We start from the raw sequence: 25013 nt of genomic DNA, 5'->3' as shown, positions 1-25013 counted from the left end.
CAGCAGGGCTGCGTGGATACCGGTTTGAATTAAATCGTACCGAGTTATTCGTAACCTTTTCAGTGGAAGGGAAAGCCATGACAGCCAGTTTCCTTAACAGTGCCGAAGCCAGGAAAGACACTGCACCGTTCAACTCCAACCGGTATTTGCACACCTCTAGTTTCTAGAGCCCGGCTTTCCGAAACCCCAGTACAGCCAAAGGAGGGCACCTACTCTGGCTCTTGGTCTGTCCCAGCTCGAGGACAAGCTGCTTGGCGTGGCTGGGGATGACCGCACTGAAGCTCTCCATGATGGCGCGCTTCAGCTGGAGGCACCACTCCCGCTTCTGCTCCAGGCTACGGGCCTGTCCAGAGAGGACCAACCGGAAAGACCGGATCAGTGCCCATCCGCACAAATAACGCAGTCCCTGCCAGGGACTCTAGATTCCTGGAGCATCTCCAGTACCACTAAGGCCACGTTCCAACATTTACTCTATCTCCCTCTAGGGTAAAGGTTCTGTGCCTTGGCGTCTGAAAACTTACCTGCGTCAAGCGTAACTGTCTTGTCACCCGACGCGTTCTGCCAGAGTAACTTGGTTCCATTCAAACAAAATTTGGACCGTGGCCCAAGTAGGCAAAGCTTCGGAGCAACGACGGGTCTGCCGTTTTGTTGCTTAAACTCGTTGTCACCAGTTACTCGAAATCGCGAGAAACACTTTTTCGTCCTCCAGAATTGCCAAAACGGTCCACGACAAAGCGAAGCCGCGGCGATCGAGCCTCCCGGCACCGTGGCTCAAGTTTAGGAGGTCGCATCTTCGGACCACGACTACCGCCAATTGTGCCCGCAGTGCACTAAGCAACAAGATGGTGGCACCGCGAGAGAATCGAGGAGCGGAGCGTCGATACTCTGCGCGTAACTTATTGAGCGACTCTAGGGGCCTCCTAACTGGGGTTAAAAAATGAAGCCCGCCACTAGGCTCGCACCGAGTCGACTCCGACCAATGGTAACGAGAAACGTAAACGTCTGTCCAAGATGTTTACATTCCAGTCATACAAGGGTACAACCGGATCATTCCTACGTGTGAGGTGCAGTCACTTATCTCATTCATTTTTGTAGATTTACTCTTTCCAGCTACAAACCTACTCCCACTAATGTTGGCTTTCTTCAAATTGCCCGCACCTTTCTAGTTTTGAGAAAATTAATGGGTGTCGAAACATACAATGCGCTAAAGTGCTTAAGGAGTTGTCTAAAATCTTCTCACTTTCACGAGCAACTACTGCTGGCTTGGGTACCCTGGCACAACTAGGATTTCTAGATGCCTGGGACAACCCACCTGGAAGGAGTACTGGTTGCAGGGACTGTTGAAAGGCACCACTTGGAAGCAGAGGGGTTCACCCTGGATGCTCTCTATGAGCATCAGGTTGGAGCACTGCGCGGGAAAGAAACGACACTATTGTCGCGAGGGTCCCTGGTTGCTGGCGCTTCACAAGCTGGTGCACCCGCCTACAACGTGGAAAATCGGCCGGAAACATTGGCACCTGCACTTTGTAACCTCAACTTTTCATCGGAAGCATATTTTAGTGAGGCATTTTACCTCGCGAGATATCGTGGTGTAGCTATCGTGGTGTAGCGCTTTCGACATGGTCAATGGCAGACCCCAGGCGAGCGACAAAATTAACTGAGGGTAGAGGGGCTAGGTTACGGAGGGCTTCCAACTGCGCTCCATCGAGGTCACGTGGTTTATGGGCCACGTTTGCAATACGAGCTGCAAGGAGTGACGGAAGCATCGATTGTTTGCAGGCGTCTCCGCCTTTCTGCCTGCTTTCCTCCTCGCCATGCGACAATGCAGTGCGTGTGCACCGGCAACCTATTGCTGCAGGAGGCATCCGCAATTAAATTCCCAATGCTCCTCGTGGTTTGAGATGGACCTTCTCTTCAATCTGGGCTCCCTAACTGAGGGATTGTAGCACCATCTTTCCACGGGAGCAGCGAGCGGATGACTGTCCTCTGCTTCCGCGCAAGTGTGTCGTCTGCTTGCTGCGCTTATCGGGAAATGGTGCCATGTGCACAACCTTCGGTCAATTTGGCCGTCTGCGTCGGTGTCCACCATGTAGAAGGCGTTGCTCTTTGTATTCACACGAAGGGAGCTATGCCTCGTAAATTTTTCGGGAGGAAAAATCTGCTATCAAAATACACCTGCGATGAAAATTTGAGATCGCTGGCAGGCGCCGATTTTTTCAGCCTATTTTAAAGTAAGCCCCGGTACTGGTAACGCCCTCTACCGGGTGTTTCAACGAAGACTTTGAAACATTGCTACCAATAGGATGGTTGAGAAAAAAAATACACTATTTTTGGGGACAAACTAGCAGCCACAGTGGACAAAAACATACTAATTAGCCAAACGATTAGAATGTTAACTAATCTTTTAATTAGTAAAACAAGGTTCTAATTAGAAACTTGCTGAAAGTCCCCGAAAACCCCCCAATGTGTCAATTTTAGGAAGAGTTAATGCAGGTATGAAGCGTGGAAGTGCACCAAAATTTCCACTCATGCAGCAGGCACAAGGCTTGCGGTGAAAAAACACGAATGGCGTTCTATCTTGCCCTGCTGGAAATTGAGAACACAGATCCCCTACATGCAATGGTGGGTTGCAATCATATCAATCCATGCCCAGCTAAAAATTCCCATTAAATCCGATTGGAATTCCAACTGGCTTTAACTGGAGTACCAATTGGTTTTAATGGGTTCCAACTGGAAGCACAGGCCAATGGGTCTCACCAACTGTAATTATTTTTCCAGTTGGAACCTGAATGGGTTCCAAATGGTTCCCATTGGTTCCTGTTAGTTCCCTATGGCAGTGACCAATTGGTTGTCCAAAAACCCCATTGATGCCAATCAGAAAATTCCAATTGGAACTTAATCGGAATTTTCAACTGCGTGTATACTTCGTATATTCTAAAGACAAGAGGAACAAAAAATACTTCTCACGCAGATTTGATCAGTTACTGGCACTGGTGAATGTCATCCCGTAGGGATTTCCGGACCATCGGTCACACAAGCGCTTGGTCAAGACATATTCCAACGCAGACAAACGAAAAACATGGCGGTGTGTTGCCGTCACTGCCACTTACAACTGCAGTAGACACGACTGAACCCAAGCAACTCCCGAGGGTCGGATGACATGAGAACAGATAAAGAGCGATGCTGGACACAAACATGTTTTCTTTCAAATGTCAAGGTGCTGCCCCCGAACTCCAGGTGCGATCTATATTCGGAGAGATACAAACTGTTCCTAGGCGCAGGCAAGGGGGCCCACCATGATGTGTGTCTTGTGGTTGAGGATGCCTTCCTCCCTCTTCTTGGCAATGAGCAGCACCTTGTCGAAGAGGAAGAGGTGCCGCAGGGCCTTCGCACCCAGCATCCGGAAGGAGCCCTCCGCCACCAGCTCTCCGTACGTCGTCAGGTCTTTGCCCTGGGCAACGAGAGCCAGGCGTCCCTACTCAGAGCTAAAACATTAAGGTGGGCTAGCTGGTGCAACATCCCAGAAGCGCAGGAGACAGACGAGGTCGTCAACAAGACGGACATGAAAAAGAATAGTGCTGTCCCGTCTTCTTTGTGTTCTGGTCTGTCTCTCCCACTTTATATATTTAGTACATACAGCCTCTTCTGAGAAAGGCAGTGCACAATACGTATATCATCTTAGGGCCGCACTGCTGTCGCTAGCATTGGGATCTGTGGCTGTTGTTGTCGTTTGTCTTTTCGTGTGCAATGAGCATATAGTAGCGGTACAGAGGACAGCACGGTAAGCACAAACAGGCCGTCGCCAGCTTCATTTTTTTCAAATAAGCTGCAATGCATGTGCTAAAAACTTTTAGCGTACAGAAACGGGAATCAAAACGAGCACAATGCAAACAAGCCCAAGTGCAGTGTCCTAACTTTGCCGTGCAGTGTGTAGTTCCGGTCATTAGCGGAAAACAAAAATAATCTCGCGACATTGGGTGGCTAAAGCCGCCATCTTGTTGTTTTTTTCTGTTTTTTTTTTAATCGCCTAGCACTTGACCACTTGTTTATTTTTTTTATTTATTCACGATACCTCAAAGGCCCAATTAAGGCCATTACATGAGGGTGGATGCATTAATTGTAAGTATCAATCAGAACAAAATAATAGAGACAAGGTCCATAAACAAAAACAAAAAACACACACACACTGACAATCACAATTGACTTTCACTTGTGCTCCTTGTTTTGTTCCATCTACCGTTGCCGCTCCCGGAGTGATAATGAGCGGAAGTAGAAGACAGTTCACGGTCAAGAAGAGAGCAGTCGCCTATGCAGAAGTCCACGGGAACCTTGCAGTGCAGCGAGAGCTGGGTGCATCGGAGAAGAGCGTACGCTGCTGGCGAGGCCAGAGACAAAACAATTGGCAGCGTGCAGAAAGGCAAAGAAAACTTCAGTTCGTGGACTGCGGTCTACCCCGAATGGGAAACAAAGGTGGCAAATTTCTAGGGCTGGGCGTCGATCGAAAGTTTTAACCCAATGAATCGCAACCTTTTAATCGATTATTTAATCGATTAAACGGTCTCATTAATTTTTATGCATAATATTTTTAAAAAGTCAAAATTAATATTTGTTTTCTGTTTTTACATTTTCTGAATATGAGATAAAGGGCGGAATATGCAATCTTTATTATGAATCAACCATGATGTGTAGTTATGAACAGTTCAAAGGCACTCACACTCCCATATCATTACTTCAGCTGCATGAGGTAAGGAGATTCATTAAAATTCTCTGGCGAGAGCGACCTCCTTTGATTGTTCAAACTATGGTCTCTGCTACGCTAAACGGACACTCGAGTGGCGTTGAACTACACGTGTAACTTTCTGCACTTCTCAGGAGTTAACAATCTGGCCCCTAGAGTTCACTTTAGACTACATTTTGACCTAGAGTTTGCCTTTCATACAGGTGTCCTCGTCCACATCTGCGTGGTAAAACCGTTTAATTTTTACTTTATTTTGGTTCGCTAAAATATTGCCGATTAACCGCGGTTAAAAAAATTAAACACGACTAAAGCATTAATTGATTAATCGGTAGGTTAATCGATCAATTGCTCAGCGCTACAAATTTCATTCGGAATCTGCGTGCCAGATCGCTACCTGTGACGCTAGAGTGAATCTGTACGAAAGCCGTCGAGGTCGCTCCTGCCTCCGGGCTCTGAGGGCGCCATTCAAAGGCATCGCCCCTTTGAACTGTGCTAGTGAACCCTTTGTCGGACAAAGGTTCTGAGGAATCTGAGTAGTAACGCTCGTGCACTTCCTGTTTTATTGCGTGCGAAGCAATTAAATCATTGTGCCGTGTTTTCTCGTCCTTCCGTATGCTTGGCCAAATTTGTTACCAAGGTAAGGTTGCATTATCTTGCCATAAAAACTTTTTTTCACTGTTTGCAACTTGTAAATTGGGGGTTCGACCTATATTCCAGTTCGACCTATATTCCAGTTTATACAATATAGGTATGCAATAAGCAAAATCTTGTTTTAAGACAAAATGATACTCTAGCGAGATGTTCAATAGCTAGAAAAGTATGGCATTAGGAGAAACTAGAATGAGCTGAGTAACACTAAGAGGGGCTCTTTTTAAGAAACTTTACATTTGCCCCAATGCTCACAGAAATAGATCTCTCCCTTTTCCCTAGCAAAAAGCTAATTTAAAGGGCAAAAAAAAAAAAAAGATATAGGATATTGCACTTTCAATTGAAATTTACACCATATTTTGTGATAATTTTCAAACTTTTTTTACCACTGCACGTAATATGGAAACACAATCTCAACATTGTAGAATTTTGCCTGGCATGGGTATTGGCTTTTGCTTGCTCACACAGTCTGCGGCAAATTAGGCAAACTGCTCCAAGAGCCATCCAACCAGCTTGCACGCCGCTGACACGGTTCTGCATTCATCCCAAGCTCGGTTACGCATCTATCGCTCGACAAGTAGAGCAGTCAGTGCTTGCCTGTCACTGCTCTGACGCACACTGCCGACATTATGATTTTGCATCATATGCCTTCAGCATTAAGCCTAATAGCCCCTTCCTTTGAGACCCCTTTCCAACCAGCTTCTGAGCACGCACTTATGCACGCATCATTCGCGAGTCCGTGTGGACGGGGTAAATCGGTGGCAGAGAGCACGCGCTACCGAACACGGAGTTCCTTCGTTGTATTCCTGCCACTGAGCGCTTTCATTTGTGGGAGTATTGTTGCAGCGTGCATTCGTGTAATCACTACTGCGTGATGCGCGCTATTAAGACTCCTAGTTAGCAGACATATTGACCTAGCTAAATTCATAGACTACGGCGGAAACCAGTGTCGTCAATCTCGAGAGAAGACCGACCTTGCGCTGTGAAGGCTTTTCTTCTTGGGATCTATCAATTTCTGCCCAACGACGTCATGAAAGTGTCATTTTATGGCACGCCATGATCCTAGTGGCGGCACAGCAGTGGAACTGCACACGACAGATGCCTGTTCTGCAGTAGGTCGCTCTTGAGCTCTCGAGTTGTAGGTCACGACGACGGTGCCACTTGCGTTTAATCGTCCGTTTTGCTGGAACTCCTACGAAATGCTGCTAGAGTCGCGACACCCAGCAGCAAGACACCCCGGCTCCCGTGACATGCCACAATATCCACAGGGATGCCTCACCCCCAAAGATAACCCGCCGCCTTTTTTAACACAATTTGCACTTTTTTTTTAAAAGTACCGAAAGATAGTTTAGTTAAGTAATAGCAGGGCTTTGGCCAATAGTGACCTCGCACAAGGGGTGTTACTTAGCCACAGCGGGAGATAAGCGAACGTCGCTGACTGGAAAGGATCCAGACATTTTTGGCTCATTGCCCCTCCCTGCGATCGCAAGTTTCGCAGGTTAAAAAAATACTACCATTTTATCACCTTTTTGATCACACATCAAAAGTTAGCTTTTGCTTTGAGGTGGGCCATCTCTCTGGATATTACGGTAATCTGTTGCCACTTCACAACCACTTCCGGTGGGTCCGCAGCGCAGGACGCCGAACATCCCCGGCCAAAGACGCGATCTCGGGACCGCGGGTCTGCCCACCTGCCAGCCGTAAAGCAGCGACTGTATCTCCTGCACCCTGACGGCGTGCTCGTGCCGCCGCTTCATGTCGTTGATGTGGAACGCAATGCCGGTCATCACCGAGAGGGCGTTCTTCACGTCGGGGTAGCCCTCACTCTCCTTGTCCAGGTGCTTGACTATATTCTGCATGAAAAGGAATCCAACAGCACTCGGTGGGGAGAAAAACTAACCGCACAAAGGAGTCTAAATGATTGCAACGAGTAATATCAATAATAATTAAGCGTTAAACGGCACAATGTTTTGACATATCGAGGCAGCTGCGAGGGTGGTGGAGAACTGCTGCCCTCACCATGATGTCAAGTTCAATGGTAAAAAAAAAGACAGGCAACTTCAATCATACTATTTCCACATTTCGTGTCTTCCAGGGAACTTGGGAAAGAGTAAGGGGAGGTCTTTTCTCTCACGGTTTGAGCAACCTTCTTGGCCTAATTTAGTAGATCAAATCCACTTATGCTCGTTTCCACCTCAAGAACTAGAGTGAAAGGTCTGGCCCCTTGCCAAGCATTACTAATTTCCCCCTCTATATGGAGAGTTAAGATTTGTATGTAGGTGCATTTCAGATTAGATATATGTTATCTTAGCAAGACGTACTTGTTTTAAATGGCCAACAGCATCCCACAACCAAATCTTCTAAGAACTACTTCACCTGGCGTGTGAACATTGTGCAAAACTTCCTTTTTTTTCCCCAGCAATAATCAAACCAGACCTCTGTGGCACGAGTTTGCGGGGGCAGAAATTGATTTCAATTCCAACGGGATAAGTAGCGTGGTTCTCGACTGACAGCCGAGACTACATGGTCGAAAATTGAAGGCAGGGTTTTTTGCACGCACTTATCAAGGCAACAATATGGGCTCGCTCAATTTACCCACACCTCCTGCACCGGTACAGGAAAGTGTAGGGCGGCGTATTTGGGGTATGGCTATCGAAATATGATCCTAGGTGTGCCACCCAACACTTTTCTGCACCGGTGCAGGGAAATTGAACGAGTCTAATGTGATGCACTACCCTGTGCTCGGAAAATTCCCCCTCTGGCAATTTTTGGCCCAAAGCCAGATTTTATCCGTTTTCTGAGGCCGACTTTGTGGCAAAACCCACATTATTCCGGGAGGGAATTCTAGCGACTTGGTTCAAGCTGCGCAACTTTTAGCATCGAGACTTACGCCCATTTTGGCTAGAGATGCCACCCTAAAACGGTAGCCTCGTAAAATCTGCCTTTTTCCGAATTCCTGGTCCGAGAGTTTTTGGTACAAAGTTGAGTAGGTGTGGCACGATCTTAAGCGCAAATATTTCGTTCAGCAATAAAGCTAGGTTCTGCTTTGGTGAGCTAGACTTTGCTCCCGAAACATTGCTTTTGTGCCCATTGTGGCTCATCTTTTGCCCCCGAGTTCATGCAAAGAAGCTTTTTCCCTCCTCTTCCTCGTAGTTCTCTTTGTTTTCTTGAGTTCCTTACCACGGGACCCTCAAACTGCATCCATGGCATTCTGGAACATTCCGTGGAACAAAAAGTTTTCAGGGAAATATCAAAATTCTAATTGAATGGCATTTTATGATACCCAGGTAATTACAGCCATGGGGAACATCACAATCTTTTGTCAACAAAAGAAGAAATTGAACACTCATGAATGTGGCCCGTAGGATTCAATGCAAAAAAATTTGTATAGCCGTGGAATAAAATTTATACGCGTCCAAAAGTTTAATTACTGCTTATTGATGCTCTATTACTGTCATCTCAAATATTACCGGGGAACATGTTTGTTGTTCAGTTGAAATTCACATTTTAGTGCTCGCATTGAGACGTTGATGTTCGAGAAAGTTGGGGATGTCCAACGGGGGTGGACACCTAGAAAGGGATTGGGCAGCGCAAAGCAAGAGCTCACCTGTAGAAACAAGTGGTACTTGAGAATCCTCTGCACGGGCTTGAGCAAATAGGAGCCCAGAGGCAAGCTGTGGTGCAGCGAGATTTGGCGAGCCTGGGGAATAGAAGACGTTGGCACCCATCAAACTCCACACCTGCCCCCCGGTGCTTCGGAGCCCCAGCTGCATGAGAAAGTTTTTATGCCATTTCATAGTTCCCTACCTTCGCCAATGACTTTCCCTGGCACATCATCAATGTCTTCCCCTACCCACTTAGGGAAATCTGTCTTTCGTATTGAGGAACTAAATACTGGAGCCAAAATTCTAGAACTCAATCACTGAGTAACTGGAGTTGAGTTGGAATAACCCAGAAGAGACCGTATTTACTCACACAATGAACGCACTCGCGTAATGAACGCACCCCCAAGTCGGCTCTCAAAATTTCGACTTTTTTTTCACTCTCGTAATAAACGCACCCCCAACTCAGAGTCAAAATTTTGACCCCCTCCCCCCACGCGCGCGAAATGAACGCACTTTTCTATCCTGGTGCAGCGAGGTCGCAAATGCATGGGCAGCGTGGGCGAACAAAACGCCTTGCAAAAGGCGTTAAAAAAATTCGCAAAGACGCAAGGGAAGCAAGAAAAAAAGCATGGAGAGGAGCTTTTTTTTTTTTTGCACAGCGCAGTCTGGATTTAGGTTTCGCGCGCCGCCGCGCGCAAGGAGGTAAGAAACAGGAGCGGAGAAGCCCTTTAAGCAAACGAAACAGCTTGCGAAAGGCGGCAAAAAAAACAACAAAAAAACACGGAACTGAAAAAAAAAAAAGAAAAGAGGAGCTTTTTTTTCTTTTTTTTGCACAGCGCAGTTTGGTTACGGGGGTCGTGCGCCGCCGCGCGCAAGGAGATAAAGATAAGCGGAGAGCCCTCGCCTAAGCAAACAAAACAGCTTGCGAAAGGCGTAAAAACAAAAAAATAAACCCAAAAAACAAAAAAAAAAGTTTTTTTTTTTTTTTTTTTTACAGCTTAGTTTGGTTACAGGGTCGGGCGCCGCGCGCAAACAGATAAGAAGTTACTTCGTTTTTTCAGGATAAAAGGTCCGTTCATTATGCGAGTAAATCCGGACGCAAAAATTTTACTTCGCGTAATGAACGCCCCCCCCCCCCCCTCCCCAACTTCGCATCGATTTTTCGGGGAAAAAAAAGTGCGTTCATTCTGCGAGTAAATATGGTAGTCGAGAATTACCGAATTAAAGAATTAATCTATTGTCCAGTTGAGGCTCGCATTAATCCACGCAGTGATGCGCGGCTCTAAGCCACACAGCTCTACCAAAACTTGTGAAACCTGCGATGGTTTGTTGCAAACATTATAATGGTCGATTCCTCAGCCACCGTTGAAAGCAGGCACACCTAGGCCAGGATCCTTCGGGACAAAAGTTTGAGAGCCCGCGCAGTTCATTTTAACGGTGGAAAATAAATAGTTTCCAAAATAAATTCCTGAGGAGCACTACGAAATGTTGTGTACATTTAAAGGACCCAGCTTTTAAGGGGCACAATCGAGAAACTTGTTTTCATGTCACAGGATGCATTTTCCGAGGAGGGAAAAAATATTTAGTGCAATATTTACCCCGCAAGAAGCAATTTAGGCAGAGCCATGGATGGAGCACACAGGCCAATTCTCCTTTTCTCAAATCAAATTTCAAATGTGGAGCTTTCAGGTGCCAAACCAACGAAAGGCACCTGGCACGTCCCAGCATTAAAGGTTAATTTCGACCATCTTTGGACGTGCAACCGAAAGCTCAGCTACACTCGCCTTCCCTGCAATAGACATTATTCATTATTAGCGCCATCTCTCGGCGGCCACGGGTACTATCAGAGGCTCGGCGCCATCTTTGAGGCTTTGCCACCGCCCCGTCGCAGTACAAACTCCTCTCCCCGCGTTACGTTCGTGCACGTTCTTGTTTTTTGTTTTATTTTTATTTTTGTGCGCGTGTTTTTTTTTGTATTGATGGGGACAGCCGCTCTGGAATAACTTGCGAATATTAAGCTCAAGTTTGTTTTCAGTGGTTTTACTACGAATCTCTTTTTATAAAAATGAGCTTCGTTCCAGCACCAGAACAGGCCGACTCACGCACTGTTTTAGAATTGTGCGTTAACTTGCCTGGCCAGCTTAATATGCCTTTTTGCACAAGGAAGATTTGTACAATATATTTAGCAGGGCCGTCAGCCACCGTGTGAGTTTGTTTTTATTTGGCATTCGCGGCTGCGAGTTTAAAGAATGCGAACAGTTCTTCGCCCAGTGCGCCTTGACCCAGCGTGTGCAGACCCGAATCGCTGAGTTCTATGATGGCGGCGTTGAACGCTTAATCTTGGTTCCCTGTTGTCTTAACCTGAGGAATATTGGAGATATGATTCCACACACAGAAAAAAACATGGAATTAAATTTACTACATACATTTTTATTTAGTTCCTTGGGGAGACCATCGAATAGTAGCTCAAAACATTATCATGAGGAATGTGTGATACAGCACGAATCTACGATTGTAGTATTTTTGTTGCAGGTAAAAAATAAAAACTACGCTGAAGATCTACACTAGCATACTCACACAAGCGTATGCGAGGCACAAAAACGTAAAATGAAATGACGGACGTGTCGCCGCGGTGCAAGTAACGTATTAAAAAACACACACAAAAAAACAACAACACTATTTTACTAAAAGCGGAAACATTTTCCTTTTATAATCATAATAAGAATACTAAAAAATTGATTCAGTACTTGCGCATATATCTTTGGCTCCTTGAGAGAAAATGCATTAATAAATGTCAGCGACATTTTAATGTGTTCCTCCTGGTAGCGCGGTCGCATAGAGTTAAATTTCATGCTTACTAGCAATAGAATATGACCAGTGCTCATCAAAGTGGCGGCTACAAATAAAAAAGCTTTTCCCGTAGAGCAAACCCGATTTTTCGGGAAGTGAGCAAGCGCGGCTGTTAAACTCGCCAACAAGTCCAGGTTAGCAGTCAAGAGCCCGCTTTTGTGCTTTCGTGCATTTCGAAAATGTTTCTCGAAATACGAGAGTGGCGTAAGCGAGAGTTCACCTTTGCTTTTAGCACCATTGTCTTTGTCATTCATGTGCGAAACGAAGTTGTTTCGTTGACTTCCTTTTCTGCACTTTGCATTAGCCTTCAACCGGGTGTGAAAGACTTACTTGAGAGAGAAAGAAAGAGCAAAAAAAAACAAAAACAAGAGCAAAACAGTGTATCTGAGGTATGTTGAATGGACTTCGCGGTTCCTCTGCGCGAGCGAGCTACGATGCTAGCCAACATCAAGCTCCAAAAAATCACATACAATGATAGATGCTCACTGATGTTACATACAAATATCATGAGCCCTTCATGCGATTGTGAAAGTGTGATATATTAAGAAAGTTTTAGGAGCCCGGTAAAAGCACGCAACACTAACGGGCGGGTGCTCTTTTTAGGAGCATGAATAGTACAGGAAAGCGCTACGGCTATTCAAACGTTGGCTATAATACCTTTAACTCGAAAAGAAAACAATACGATCCTGAGCTTCAAATCGGTTGTTGTTAATTTTATTTCCTTGTTGAATACGTAGCGGAACAGAGCAGTCGTACGGTCGCTGCGCATCGAAAGCCGCAAACGTCCACAGCGCTTTGCCAGTCGCCTCAAAAATGGCGTCGGAAGGGAGGTTCGCGCCACGTCCGATACATGGCGGGCGAATCTGAATAAGGTCTATAAGCCTCCATCAGATTGCGGGCACCTCAGCTGAGATTCCAACCCGCCACTTGGAGATCTCTCCATTTCTCACTCCCGTGCACTTTCGCAGAAGCAGAGAGGAATGCGGTACACGCAAATGGGCCTGCCTCACACCCCCTCCAACCAATGGGAAGCTTACAAAGCTAGATCTATTTTGATGTCACACTGACATCAAAATAGGAAGCACTTCGCAGCCAGTGGGACAAAATCAATCCAAGCTCTAAATGCATCTGCACAAAGTAAATATTGCATTTCCTCTTTTTTGTTTTTGAGGGGGGGGGGGGGGGATTAATACGTATGAAAGACGTTTACAACACCCTGTAACACCGAATTAGAGCGCAGCTCTTGAGGAGGAAGAGGGGAGGGTATGGAGGAAAGAGTATACCCCTCCTCCTCACCTCCTCATCCTCCCTGATACTCCTCACCTCCTCATCCTCCCTGATACTCCTCCCCTCTTTCTCCCCCTCCCCTTATCCCTGAAGCTACTCCCCCCTCTCCTCCCCCTCTCCCCCTCCTCCTCCCCCTCGTCCTCCTCCTCCTTCCCACGCATTGTATCATGAGAAATGTCCCATAATGCATCGCGCGGGACCCTCGTGACGTCCTGTGTCACGTCACGAGGGTCCCGCGCGACGCATTATAAGACATTTCTCATAATGCACCACACGGTGACGGCGACGGCCGACACCGTTCAAGCCGAAAACGGGCGCCTAAAAGCTGTGCTGTTTTTTTTGTTTTTTTGAAAGCCATCTTTTAATGGAACGCTTTGTCATAAGCTTGAAGCAAGTTGGTTCATTGCTTACGATGGGCCAGCTGAACAAACCCAGGCAGCACACGATATTGGGCCAACATTGGAATTGATGGGACAAAGAACGGCCCAACAATGGCCCAACTGAGCCATGTGTTTACCAATATTGGAATTACCTGGGCCAATAATGGACTATCATAGCCAATGTTTTTCCAATATTGGTGATGCACTGGAATAAGCTGTCCAATATTGGACTGTGAAAGCCAATGGCTTGCCAATATTGGATAAATGCTGGCATAACCTGTCCAATATTGGACTGCCAAAGCCAATTTTTTTCCAATATTGGATATATGCTGGCATAAGTTATCCAATATTGGACTGCCAAAGCCAATGGCTTTCCAATATTGGATATATACTGGCATAACCTGTTCAATATTGGACTGTCAAAGTCAATTGTTTTCCAATATTGGATATATGCCGGCATAAGTTATCCAATATTGGACTGTCAAAGCCGATAGGTTTCCGATATTGGATATATGCTGGCATAAACTGTACAATATTGGACTGTCAGAGCCAATGGCTTTCCAATATTGGATACATGCCAGCATTAGCTGTCCAATATTGGACTGTCAAAGCCAACAGCTTTCCTATATTGGATATACGCCGGCATAACCTGCACAATATTGAACTTTAAGAGCCAATGTGTTTTCCGATATTGAATATACGTTGGCTTAAGCTGGTTAATATTAAACTGTCAAAGCCAAGAGTTTTCCAATATTGGTGATGTCTTGGTATAGGCTGGTCAATATTGGTACTGCCATAACCAATGGCTTATCGATATTTACGTCGCCTAGGCTATAGACCCGCGAACCTCTTTTTTGCATTGCAGAAATAGGAAATTGGAAAAGAGTCATTCATGAGCTCGCTCGGGCGAGAATTTTATTTAGCCAACTTCATGGGGCGTACGTCGCCGGCGCTTTATAACCGCAATCACAAATACGTCCTTAGCTGCCTATATGACTATTGCAGTTTTTTTGCTGGCTGCTCTCCATTCGCATTGCCTTACCTCGGCGTTGACAACTTAACTCCGTTTTTTTAGATTTAAGTATTTTTGTCTTTTCCAATATATTTTTTATATATACGTAGCGTTAACGTTTTCTCTTTGTCCGTGCCCCTGTCAAGTTTGTATTTCTTTCTGCGTGCTCTATTTTTTTATATTTAATGATTCTGTGCATATTTAGTCATTGTCGACGCAGGTGTCAACAAACATAAAGCCGCCGCTTACGCTGCAACCGAAGTGACTCACAGTTTTACGAGAGTATATCGCGATATAAAGTCATATATTAAACTCGAGTGAAGTCTCGAGAGGGTTGCTTCGACTGCCAGTGCACATGTCATCAGGGTAGGCAGAGCAACGACGTAGCTATCGCGACGCGAGAGCACACTGCGCCTCGATGTGGCCGGCCGCGCTCGCTCTGCGGAAATGTGAGCGTGGGACTCTCGAGCCCCGTTAGCTTACTGAAGCTGCTAGACCCTACTTTGTTGTCGCGAATCATTTGCCCTTCGAACGGTCGCGAAGCCGTTGCGCTCGGAGTACCCTACCCAGCATCTTTCAGAAACCGTTCGCGCAGCATCGCAACCCTCTGTCGGCGAGCGTGGGCGATTAATCGTGTGCTGCAATTCGGACGATGTGCTGCTCGGGCTGTCTTTTATGTGTAACTCTTTCGTAAAACAATTTGAAGTTTAAAAACGCGAACCTAACAGCGTACAAACAGTTTTAAATTTATTGATAAAAAATATATTTATATACTTATAGATATATTTGTGTACATCGAGCGCAAAAAATAGTCGCGCTTAGTTCTTCATTACATTATATTATATATTTATATATTATTATATTTACGTTATACGACGTAAAACATACTGTCTTCAAACTTGCCCCGTTTAGAACCACTTTTGGGCTGGAGAGCGTCTTTAGAAGTTCAAAAGCTGACCTTCAAAGAGCTGTCCTGTTAAATCGGTATTGACAGCAGGGTAGACGCTATGCGTGTTTAAGGCCAATCGTGTCTCCGGTTATGGTCACTTGACTACGGTCTCGAAGCTGGTGATAAGGCAGAGCACGGAACCTGCCTAAAGCCCAAGGTCACGCATAACATCTACTGCACTATCAACCTTGGGTAGAAGTGACAAATTCTCTCGCTGCGTTCATTGTTGAGATGCCCCTGGAGATTAGCCTTTTGTAAGCGCACCCCACCCCCGTTCTGGCCTGCTTGCTTTGTCCTCCTTCTCTTTTTTTCTCTCTCCCTAAGCTGAAGGCGCGGTAGACGGTCCGTACTCGCCGGACCAATGAACCGTACACGTTTTATCGCTTGAGTTCGCTCTCTGTGCGCTGGTAACGGCAGAAGCGTGATCACGTGGTTTGACGGATGACGCATTAGCCGTTGAAAAACTCGGAATGCCTGCGTCGCGAAGACCGGACCTAGTTTCGCGTGTGACGCGGCCTGCGGGGTGCGGGCCCGCTGTGGATTTCGCTTCTGTGGTAAATGGTATCTCGTTCGAAAAGTCCCACCCGTGTCGATTTCTTCATAGAAGCCCAAGACATTCTTGTGAATCGTTTAGTGTTCGGTTCGGCAAATGGCAGCGTGTGCTACATCGTGTTGAATCTTCACGGATCACTTCCTTCTGGTTTTTGTGTTTGAGGGGTTTTTGTGCAGTGCCCGTGTTTACATATATGTCGGATTACATCTTTCAAGTCCGGTATTTTCAAAGTAAGTGCGCTGCAACCTACTTGGTGATCATTGTCCGCTCTTGTATGGGTAATCTTCCGGATAACCTCTAGACTTGGGCAGGGCCTATCTCCTGGCAGCCGTTAGAATAAGTTTCCCGCAATCTTACCGACAGTCGCCTGCCATTATCTGTCTGAAATAATGTCACAACTGCAGGTAGAATGCTGACTTTTTTATTCTCCGTGCGTTTCGCGAAAACACGTTTCGTGGCCACCTTTTCGTCGACATTTTTGTTTCATCGACACGCGTTACGCGAATTGCGCACTGTGGGGGCATTTCGTCGTGCGTGTATTCCTGAGGCGCAACGTTTCCTTGACATGCATTACGCGAATTGCACGCTGTAGGGGCATTTCAACGCAAGTGTATTCCTGAGGCGCGTGCTCACCGAACCAGCCCACCCTTTCACGCCGCTTCATGCCAAGTCTGAAGCTGTTCATTGCAAAAAAACAAAAAAGAAAAGAGGGAAAAAGATGTATTTTGAGTTTTTTTATGAAACATCGCGTGTTGATGAAACGATCTGTCTATGAAATGTCGTTCGATGAACTGATTGCACCGCCAATGAAGGGCGAATAGCGGTAGAATTTGGGGGAAAAAATTCTTCCAGCTGCCGGGAGACTGGACACTCCACAATAATTACCCCGGTTTGTGTTTACTTTGCAATCTTCTTAGTTGTATCACAGTTGAATAGTACCTCTTCACATATTACAAATTGCTGATTTTGTGCCTGTCTACAGAATAAGCTGTGTGTAATAAACTTTTTGAAGATTTTAAAACAATCCCTTGTGTCTGTCTACCTTCCTTTTTGCAAACAACTTGGTGAATGCACTTGCAAAGAGCTGGGCGAGTGCAACGATGGCCAAAAATCAGCATAACGGCCAACATTGGATCGGGTCGCCCTTCCAGTGTTGTCCATTATTACGCCGGTTTTCGCCAATGTGGGAGCACCTTGGCTGGAACCATGGTTTAGCAATGGCCCAACATTGGCACCAATGATTGGGCCGACATTGGCTGGAACGATGGCTGAACAGTGGCCCAACATTGGCACCAATCACTGGGCCAACGTTGGAAAGGGTAGCGCTTCCAATATTGTCCAATATTGCAGCCGGTCTTTGCCAATGTTAGGCCAACGTCGGACCGACATTGGTGTGCTGCCTGGGAAGACTACACCGGACACGAAAGAGCACACCATTCACACTGATGGTGCACATCTCCATGATGTCTTTTTTTGTGCGGGGGGTAATCTTTGCTCAGGTGGCCCATCGTAAGTAATGGGGCAGCAAGTTTATTGGAGCCCTACAAGACTTATTTCAGGCACTATTTCTCTTACTAAGACAGTCAGTACAGAATGAGCTTAAGTTGTTGCAAGTTTTAGAAAAGCTGTCTGCAAAAGCACTCTAGAAATTAGTTTAGAGGATTAGGCACGCTATTTATTTGTATTTGAAACTGCATCTAACACAAATGCTTACCTTGATGACTTCTGCTGTTTCTGTTTTTCTCACCAGGTCTGTCAGAACAGACACCGTCCTGCAATGTTCAGAAAAAATGTGCCATTGTATTTTCTACCACACATGAAACAGCAGGGGGAAACATTAAAGTCGGCAAATATTTGCTCATTTTTGCGGGTATTTAAAAAAAAAAAAGCGATTCAAAGTTTGATAATTAAGAAAGACAGAACTTTTCAATTATGTATCTAGAGCTAGTGACGGTTTCTCCGCTCTCCTCGTGCAACGAAATTGTTACATTGCAAACCAGTTTATTGCAGGGGCACAAATCCTTGGGTGGTTTCAAACATTCAAAATGGACCATTTTTAAAAATCACCACTTCAGGAGGTTCTGGTATGAAAATATGCGAGCATGTGCTCAAGCGAACGCGGACCACTCCCTCGACCAAGGAAGTTACATCCTGCTGGCTTCACTGAGCTGCAGTGACCTCATTTGGAAAAGCTTTAATAATTTTTAATCTTTCCCATTTTAAACGTCTGATACCCCCACGCTATTCCAGATCAATGCTTAAAAAACTACAATTTAAAAGTAAATAAGGGGGGACACTACCTGGGCATGTCTACTTTTGAAATGCTCACTCAATTGGCGGGAAATTTGCAGGTGGTGTTTGTAGCCACATAGAAGGAGAGCATGCAAAGTTTCAGCCCTGTGAACCAATTTTATGAGGTACTATACCTCCAGAACGTAGCTTTGTACGGAATCTGCTCAATGGGTTTATCGTTGAGAAATGGTGTTGATCAGCACATATTTTTCTTGTGGAATGCATACTGGAATACTTGTTGACAGTTATTATGAAAAGAAATTTCAGAAAATATGCATTTCTCAAATAAAAAAAAATTTATGAAAGATTTTTTTTTTTTCACATTTGCCAAGTTTTGCAAATTACAATTTTTCATAATAAAGGAACATGAAAATGCAAAATTTAAGTACATAGTAACCGACTCGATAAAATTTCGGCATATAATCCGTAAATATTAAGTCTCTCGGTAGTTTCATACTGAAACAATAGTTTTATTAAGGTGGGATTTGCTGCTAAAAGTGAAGCTGAGATAAATGCACTTGAAGTTTCAAGATGACGTTTTAAAAATTTCTTTTTGCGTCTTAACTGTCAGAAGTTCTTTCCGAGCAGTGTACGTGATGTCTTCCTCAAACTTCTTCTGATATACTGAAATTGCTTTCAGCTATTTTCACTTGTGGATGAGAAAGGAGTGATACACCGTGCAGCACACCTCACCAACATATAAAGAAGGGTGATTTCATTTGAAATCGAACACGCTTGTCAAAGTGGGTCGTTCCATTTTTTTTTTTTAATATATGTAATTGCCTTATTTCTGGAAAGAAAACGCTTTTCAAAATTTTTTTAAAAAATATTTTGCTTCACAAAAAATAATTCAGTGGAGCAGGGTGAAAATCTGTTTTTTACTCCGTGATTTTTCTACCCAGTTCTGATCGCTGGTATGAATACGGAAAGCATACAAAACTCACAGTAATCTTTTGGGATCTTGTATGTTATTTTAACTATTTTTTAGTTCAAAGGAAAAAAACTTTTGTATTTTTGTTTATTGAGGTAAAAAATGACATTGTCTCTTTGACAATCCGGTGACATCTTCAGAGCCTTGTAACTCATGAGTTATTATATTTGTTGCTTACCAAATACTATGCGGGTGTAGCCCCATACATGGAATATCGACGGGCATAAGTTTAGTTTATTTTATTTTCACTGAATTTTGGGTATAAAATTTGAAATATCGTTGAAAATGAAATTAACTGATATTTTGAACCCACTTTATCGAAAAAGGCCATTTTTATTTTGTTTATTTTCTTCTAAAGACGGGTTTAATCCTTCAAATTTTTACACAATTAGAATAACACCTCAAACAATTTGTAAGTCATGCAAAATCAATTTCAAGGAATTTTGTGAATACAAAACAACCACGAAAAATTTATCATGTGAATACACTGTCTATATATGCACGGGACTTAGTTTACATTGAAACACAAATTTACTTTTTCACAAACTGTATTAAAATATCTTACTTTGGAAAATTCCCAAAGTGTCAATTGCAAAATACTGTCATTCAAAGTAGTTGTAACTAGTTCCCCTACAACCTTATTTTCTGGTTAGATTCATGAAAGAGTATGACCTAAAAATAAAGCCGTTTAGTACATAACCCTAGACTGATTAAGAGACATCCAGGCAACACATATGGTCTGCGGTCCTGCACAGAGCAGCTGCGAAGTACTGGTTATTAATTCGTCCCACGCTTTAATCCCGAGCCTTCAGATAAAAATATTGCTTTGCGTTTCATCTAACTGACAACCGTTGTTCTGAGAATGTGCAAGACAGGTGCTACCAGCAAGTGCTTTACCACACTTTGCTTCCAAGGGCCGCACAAGATGCGAGCATTGGAGCGTTTGACGCTACTTGTAAAACAGACACATCAAGGGGCTTTAGTTTAGTTCAGTGGCACAAGAATATTTGCAGGATATCTGCAACAATGCGCGTTTGCCCAGGGAAGTCGGATTTTCCCTGCTATTTTTATAGCGTGTACAAATGTATAATTGATGTTTTTTGTTTGTTGTTTTTGCTTCGTGCAGTGTTCTGTATTTTCGATTTTATATTCCTTGCCCCCCTTTATGTAATGCCCATTGGGCCTTTAAGGGTCGAATAAATGAAATGAACATGTTAGCAGAGTGAGTAAAAAATTAAAGGGAGTCAGGCAGCACCTTTCCAAAACTGGCATTACTGGGTCAGATTCTGACAGGAAGGAACACTGGCCATAGTTACTGACCGTGGGTAGTTTGTACAAAACTCTGAGTAGACCGAGAATCCGTCGCTGTTTGCCACGAAGCATCCCGCAATGGAAACCGGGTTGGACCCGCAGGTTTCCAGCTGCTCCAGGAATGTGCTGCAAGAGAGAAGTCCAGCAGATTGTCAGAGGAAGAACGAGGACGACTGAAAGACCGGTACTTCTAGAAATAAAGAGATAAAGAAATAAAACCAACCTATTGAATGAATAGATATCTTCGATGTTCCCAAACAAGTTGCTCAGGTCATCCTGACTGATTTTGCCATCTGCGGCTTCAGATATTGGCTTGAGGTAGCCCTGCAGGTAAAGACAAAAACGAAAAACATATCACTCCTTGATTGCCTCATTTATACGCATGGCTGTGGGATGTCATAGTGACGCAGAAATCCCCAACTAGAATAGGAACTCCGTGGCAATGTTTACACCAAGGCATAAAGAGGATGTTTTCTTAGGCTTCCCAGATTTGTTTAGGCTACGCTAATGCTGCACAGGCAGCATTACCGTAGCCTTAAAAGCTACGCTAATGCTGCCTGTACAGGTAAGTTATATGGCTAGGGGACACATAACAGATGGCTAATCATCACGATAAATTGTATAATTAACTCAACTTTATTAATTAATTTGCGAATTAGTAAACTTAATGTATGGTTTTAATGGTCCCTTTTCCAGTAACGAGCACCGTCTGGGGAGTTGTCTGCAAACTCCAAAATGTAGGGCCACGCAACCACTGGCATAGCCAGGAATTTTTTTGTTGTGGGAGGCTCAGGCATCTGGGGTGTCCATCTCTTTGTTCGGGAGCGGAGAAAGGGGGGGGGGGGGGGGGGGCCTAATCCCGATAAGCACACTTCTGGCTTGGCCCCTGCACCCAACATACCTCTGCCCGTCAGAACACTTTGGTACTGTGCTCTTGTATCAGTTTTCATTCCTTTTTGTACCCCATACTGATACTACCACTCAAAAAAGGATCGTAAAAGGAAACAAAATAGTAGGCTCTCATTAATTCAAACTCCAGAAAGTAATGCATTTCGTTTTAATTATTGGAAGTTTGAATTACCAAAAATTCACCTAAATATGATGAAAAATAAAATTAAGATTTGCCATACGAATGGGAAATATCTGCATACGAAGCAGATATTTGATGATTTCCGCTACATTGGCCTACTGATCATAAGCAGGCACACCACACAAGAAACATTCGCTAAACGTATGGCGTAAGTTTATTTGTCCCTCAAAAATGTTGTTTATCGCCGGACTGTTTAGACAGCACGCAGCAACCCAAACAAACTTAAGTTTGTTCGTCGGACCAAGAAGGTGTCTAAATGTGGACAATTAAGCGGGGGACACATGAGCGATGAAAACGGGCACCACGCCGCAGTTTTCACGGCAACTTGCGCGGACGCTGTGGCGTGGACTTATGCCATGCCTCCACGTCAGAGCGTCCGCGTGGTGCCCGTTTTCGTAGCTCATGGTGCCCCGCGTTAGCCCCGTTGAGTGCGCTTCCCTGCCCGCACCGGTGCGTTGTGGAGAAGCAACACCCGCGGAAGCAAGCTCCGCGGGTGTTGCTCCTCTCCAGTGCACCGGTGCTCGAAAAGAAGCGCATTCAAGGCGGCGGAGAGAGCAAAAAGTACGAAAACGCCGTTCGAATTAAGCGGCTTATGAATACTTTAAAAGCATAACGTGACAAGCAAAATTTGAAAATGTGTTTGAATTAACCAGAAGTACGAAATATCCGAGTTTGAACTATCGCGAGTCTGCTGTACGCGCAAGGGTAGGTGCGGACAATGTTGGTTGCGCCCTCGGAAAATGGCGACCGCCGGAAGCAAGGCCAGGGCAGAGGGTGGACGCACGAGAAGGACCATTGGAAACTTGCTCAGCGTCATCAAAAACTACTCCCTAAGTAAGCTTTACGAAGCTTTGGGGCGCTTGGGAAGCACGGTGGTGCTCTAAAGGTACCCCTTGTGGAACAGGCGTTTTCGGGCCGCCAGCGTGGCGCCCGTTGCACAAGTGCTAACTCTAGAACAGCACCCTGCTTTCTATGCGCCCCAAAGCTTTGTAAAGTTTTTTTTTTTTTTTTTTTTTTTTTTTTTTTTACGATTATTCTCGTGAGTTGGTTACGTCCCCCTGGCCGTATAACTCGGGCACAGACCACATTAATTTAGATTTACGGCTTTTTTTTTTTTTTTAACAAATCTGTAGGTTTAAAAGAACACCCTGGAGAGCAGACAGCACAAATTAGTTCTGCACAAGATATTGTCCTTCACGAAACTACAATGGTACGGTGGAAGTCAGGAAATTCAAGCAAAACAATTATATGGCTTCTGCGGGATATACACTGATAGACGTCAAATTTGTCGGAGCAAAGTATGCACCAAAAATTAGGAAAGCTCATCTTTCCTGCCTCGCGCAGCACAGGAGTGGAACCAACTTCTCCGGGTTCGATTGCTGCCATCACTGGCCCTAACCTGATCCGAAGTGCAATCACTAACCATTTTTGAGGCGATCCACGACCTGTTTGATTGCTTGCCAGTTATATATCTTATTCGCAATGTTTATCGATTACACTTTTAGCGCCTAATTTTCCAGATATCTGCTTTTCCCTCCCTCCCTCCCGCTAAAGTGCTTGGGCCCTCGAGGTACTATCGCGGACAATGTTAGCTGAAACTGTCCTTGATGCTTCAGCGCACCTACCGGTGAGATCTAGCTGTGGTCTGAACTAGGAATGGAATGCGAGGTTGAGGTCCCATACTTCGGACTATTTCACAAATTCAGAGATAACGAAGCTTGTGGGGGGCGTTGCCAGGATTTCTTTTCGGGAGGAGGTGATGTTTCATATATTCCTCCCAGTTGACTACGCCACTGCTTGAGGGGACTGCAGAAGAAAGCTAGATCGGGTGTTTCACCTCGTATACGAGTATATTCCGCAATCAATAAATCAACAAAACTGCCCTGGAATCGACACCGGTTCAACGCGCGTTCTGAGCGGCGACACACGGAAAATGATGCGTACAGCGCTGCCCAAAGCGTCCGGAGGAAATACTCGAGTAAATACATAAACCGGAAAGCCGCTGCAAGGCAGAGAGGCCGGGTTGCCCACGCACGGCGCGGTTCGCCGGGCGGCCGCGGGGACCGGTCGGGTTTCCAGGCGACCTCGGCCGAACAGCTGTAATCTCGATCCCGATAAGTCGGAAGCGTCGCCCGTTCATCCGTTGGACGGCGACCACCCATTCGTACGAGAGCGCTCCGGCCGCTCCAGGTCCAAGGACGCGCTCACGCCACACAGAAAAGATCGTCAGGTGTACGACAGAACTGAAAAAGGGGCGCCTACGTGAACAAAAACAGCAGCGTCTAGAGTGCCCGGCACTTGACGCTTGTCGTCCTACAGGGCTCTCACCGAGCAAATGCAGTCAATTAGTGAAGATTCCACCCATAGACCGCCACGCCGCCGCTCGAAGCACAAGGCGAAAGCTCGCGCTCCCCAACTCGAGGACCAGTCCTAGGTTCGATCTGAGTGAGCACCAAGCGTGTAAGGTAATGGGAACCCAGGCGGTGGAACAGGGCGATACATTCAGCGCGCACCTGCGAACCCATTTCATGTGTTGTTTGAGAAGTGGCACGGCACTGCCCTATGGGTGCCTTGGACGTGCTCTACGAATCACCGTGGCACCAGGTGCTCCTTTCCCAAATACCTTCGTTCTCCCATACGTTTCAACGGTTTCGACGGAACAGCGCCGCAGATGAACCAAACCAAGAGCAGGCAGGGTGATGAACGAGAAAGCGGCTCCCTTCCAGCCGGCGCAACAAAGCGGGCATCTGAGCGTCGACCGCTTAATCTGAATAATACAAAAAGAATGCAAAAATTTCCAGGGCTGCTCATCATCGTCTCCCAGTGCTCTCGGGCATGGGCATCACGTCTTCCCCGAGACAGCCCGTAAACCAGCCGCCGCAGCAGAAGAGACAGAGCGCCGCCCGCCGGTCCGCTCGGAGGCGCATGGTAGACAGGTCCCAGCCGAGCCCACTTCACTCTCGGTCGGCGAGTGAAGCGTCCAACCGTTGCGGCCAACTGCAAGCTCCTCCAGAGCGGCCGCCCACACAGACCGGCGGCCTCCGCGTAAAGCAAGAGCACTTCTCGAGGAGGCCAAGCAAACAGCAACGCGGCAACAACAACCAAAAAGGAGATACCTTCTCAGGCGACGTGCGGAGAGTGAGAAGTCGAGATATAAAAGTATAAGAAGAAAGCGGGGTATGCATCCACGCAGGAAAAAAAAAAAAAGGAATTATGATCCGTTTTCCCTTCGATGGACTGCCACGGACCCTAGGAGCCAAGGGAATGCCTCGTGAATGTCACGTGACCATCGGTAGGGGTGCTGTGACGCGTGGGGAGCGTAGTCACGTGACCCGTTCACAGCGCTGGACTGGGTGGGACGGCTCGT

General features: G+C 45.7%; 1 protein-coding gene across 1 annotated transcript in view; it reads right to left on the bottom strand.

The window, feature by feature from the left end:
* The window catches only part of LOC8040161, a 196462-nt gene that overhangs the window by 13013 nt on the left and 158436 nt on the right, over positions 1-25013 (bottom strand). Inside the window, exons 4-11 of the mRNA XM_040211726.3 lie at positions 20780-20880; positions 20566-20682; positions 17737-17794; positions 8994-9086; positions 7078-7239; positions 3296-3451; positions 1313-1408; positions 214-343 (exon numbers count right to left, since the gene is read on the bottom strand). Coding sequence (XP_040067660.1) covers positions 214-343; positions 1313-1408; positions 3296-3451; positions 7078-7239; positions 8994-9086; positions 17737-17794; positions 20566-20682; positions 20780-20880 — 913 coding nt within the window. The remainder of the gene's footprint in view (positions 1-213; positions 344-1312; positions 1409-3295; positions 3452-7077; positions 7240-8993; positions 9087-17736; positions 17795-20565; positions 20683-20779; positions 20881-25013) is intronic.

This window comes from Ixodes scapularis, unplaced genomic scaffold (assembly GCF_016920785.2).
Source record: "Ixodes scapularis isolate PalLabHiFi unplaced genomic scaffold, ASM1692078v2 PGA_scaffold10__122_contigs__length_95168666, whole genome shotgun sequence".
Classification (NCBI taxonomy): domain Eukaryota; kingdom Metazoa; phylum Arthropoda; class Arachnida; order Ixodida; family Ixodidae; genus Ixodes; species Ixodes scapularis.
The sequence above is the reverse complement of the archived record's forward strand: the minus strand, read 5'-3'. Positions and strand labels throughout refer to the sequence as shown.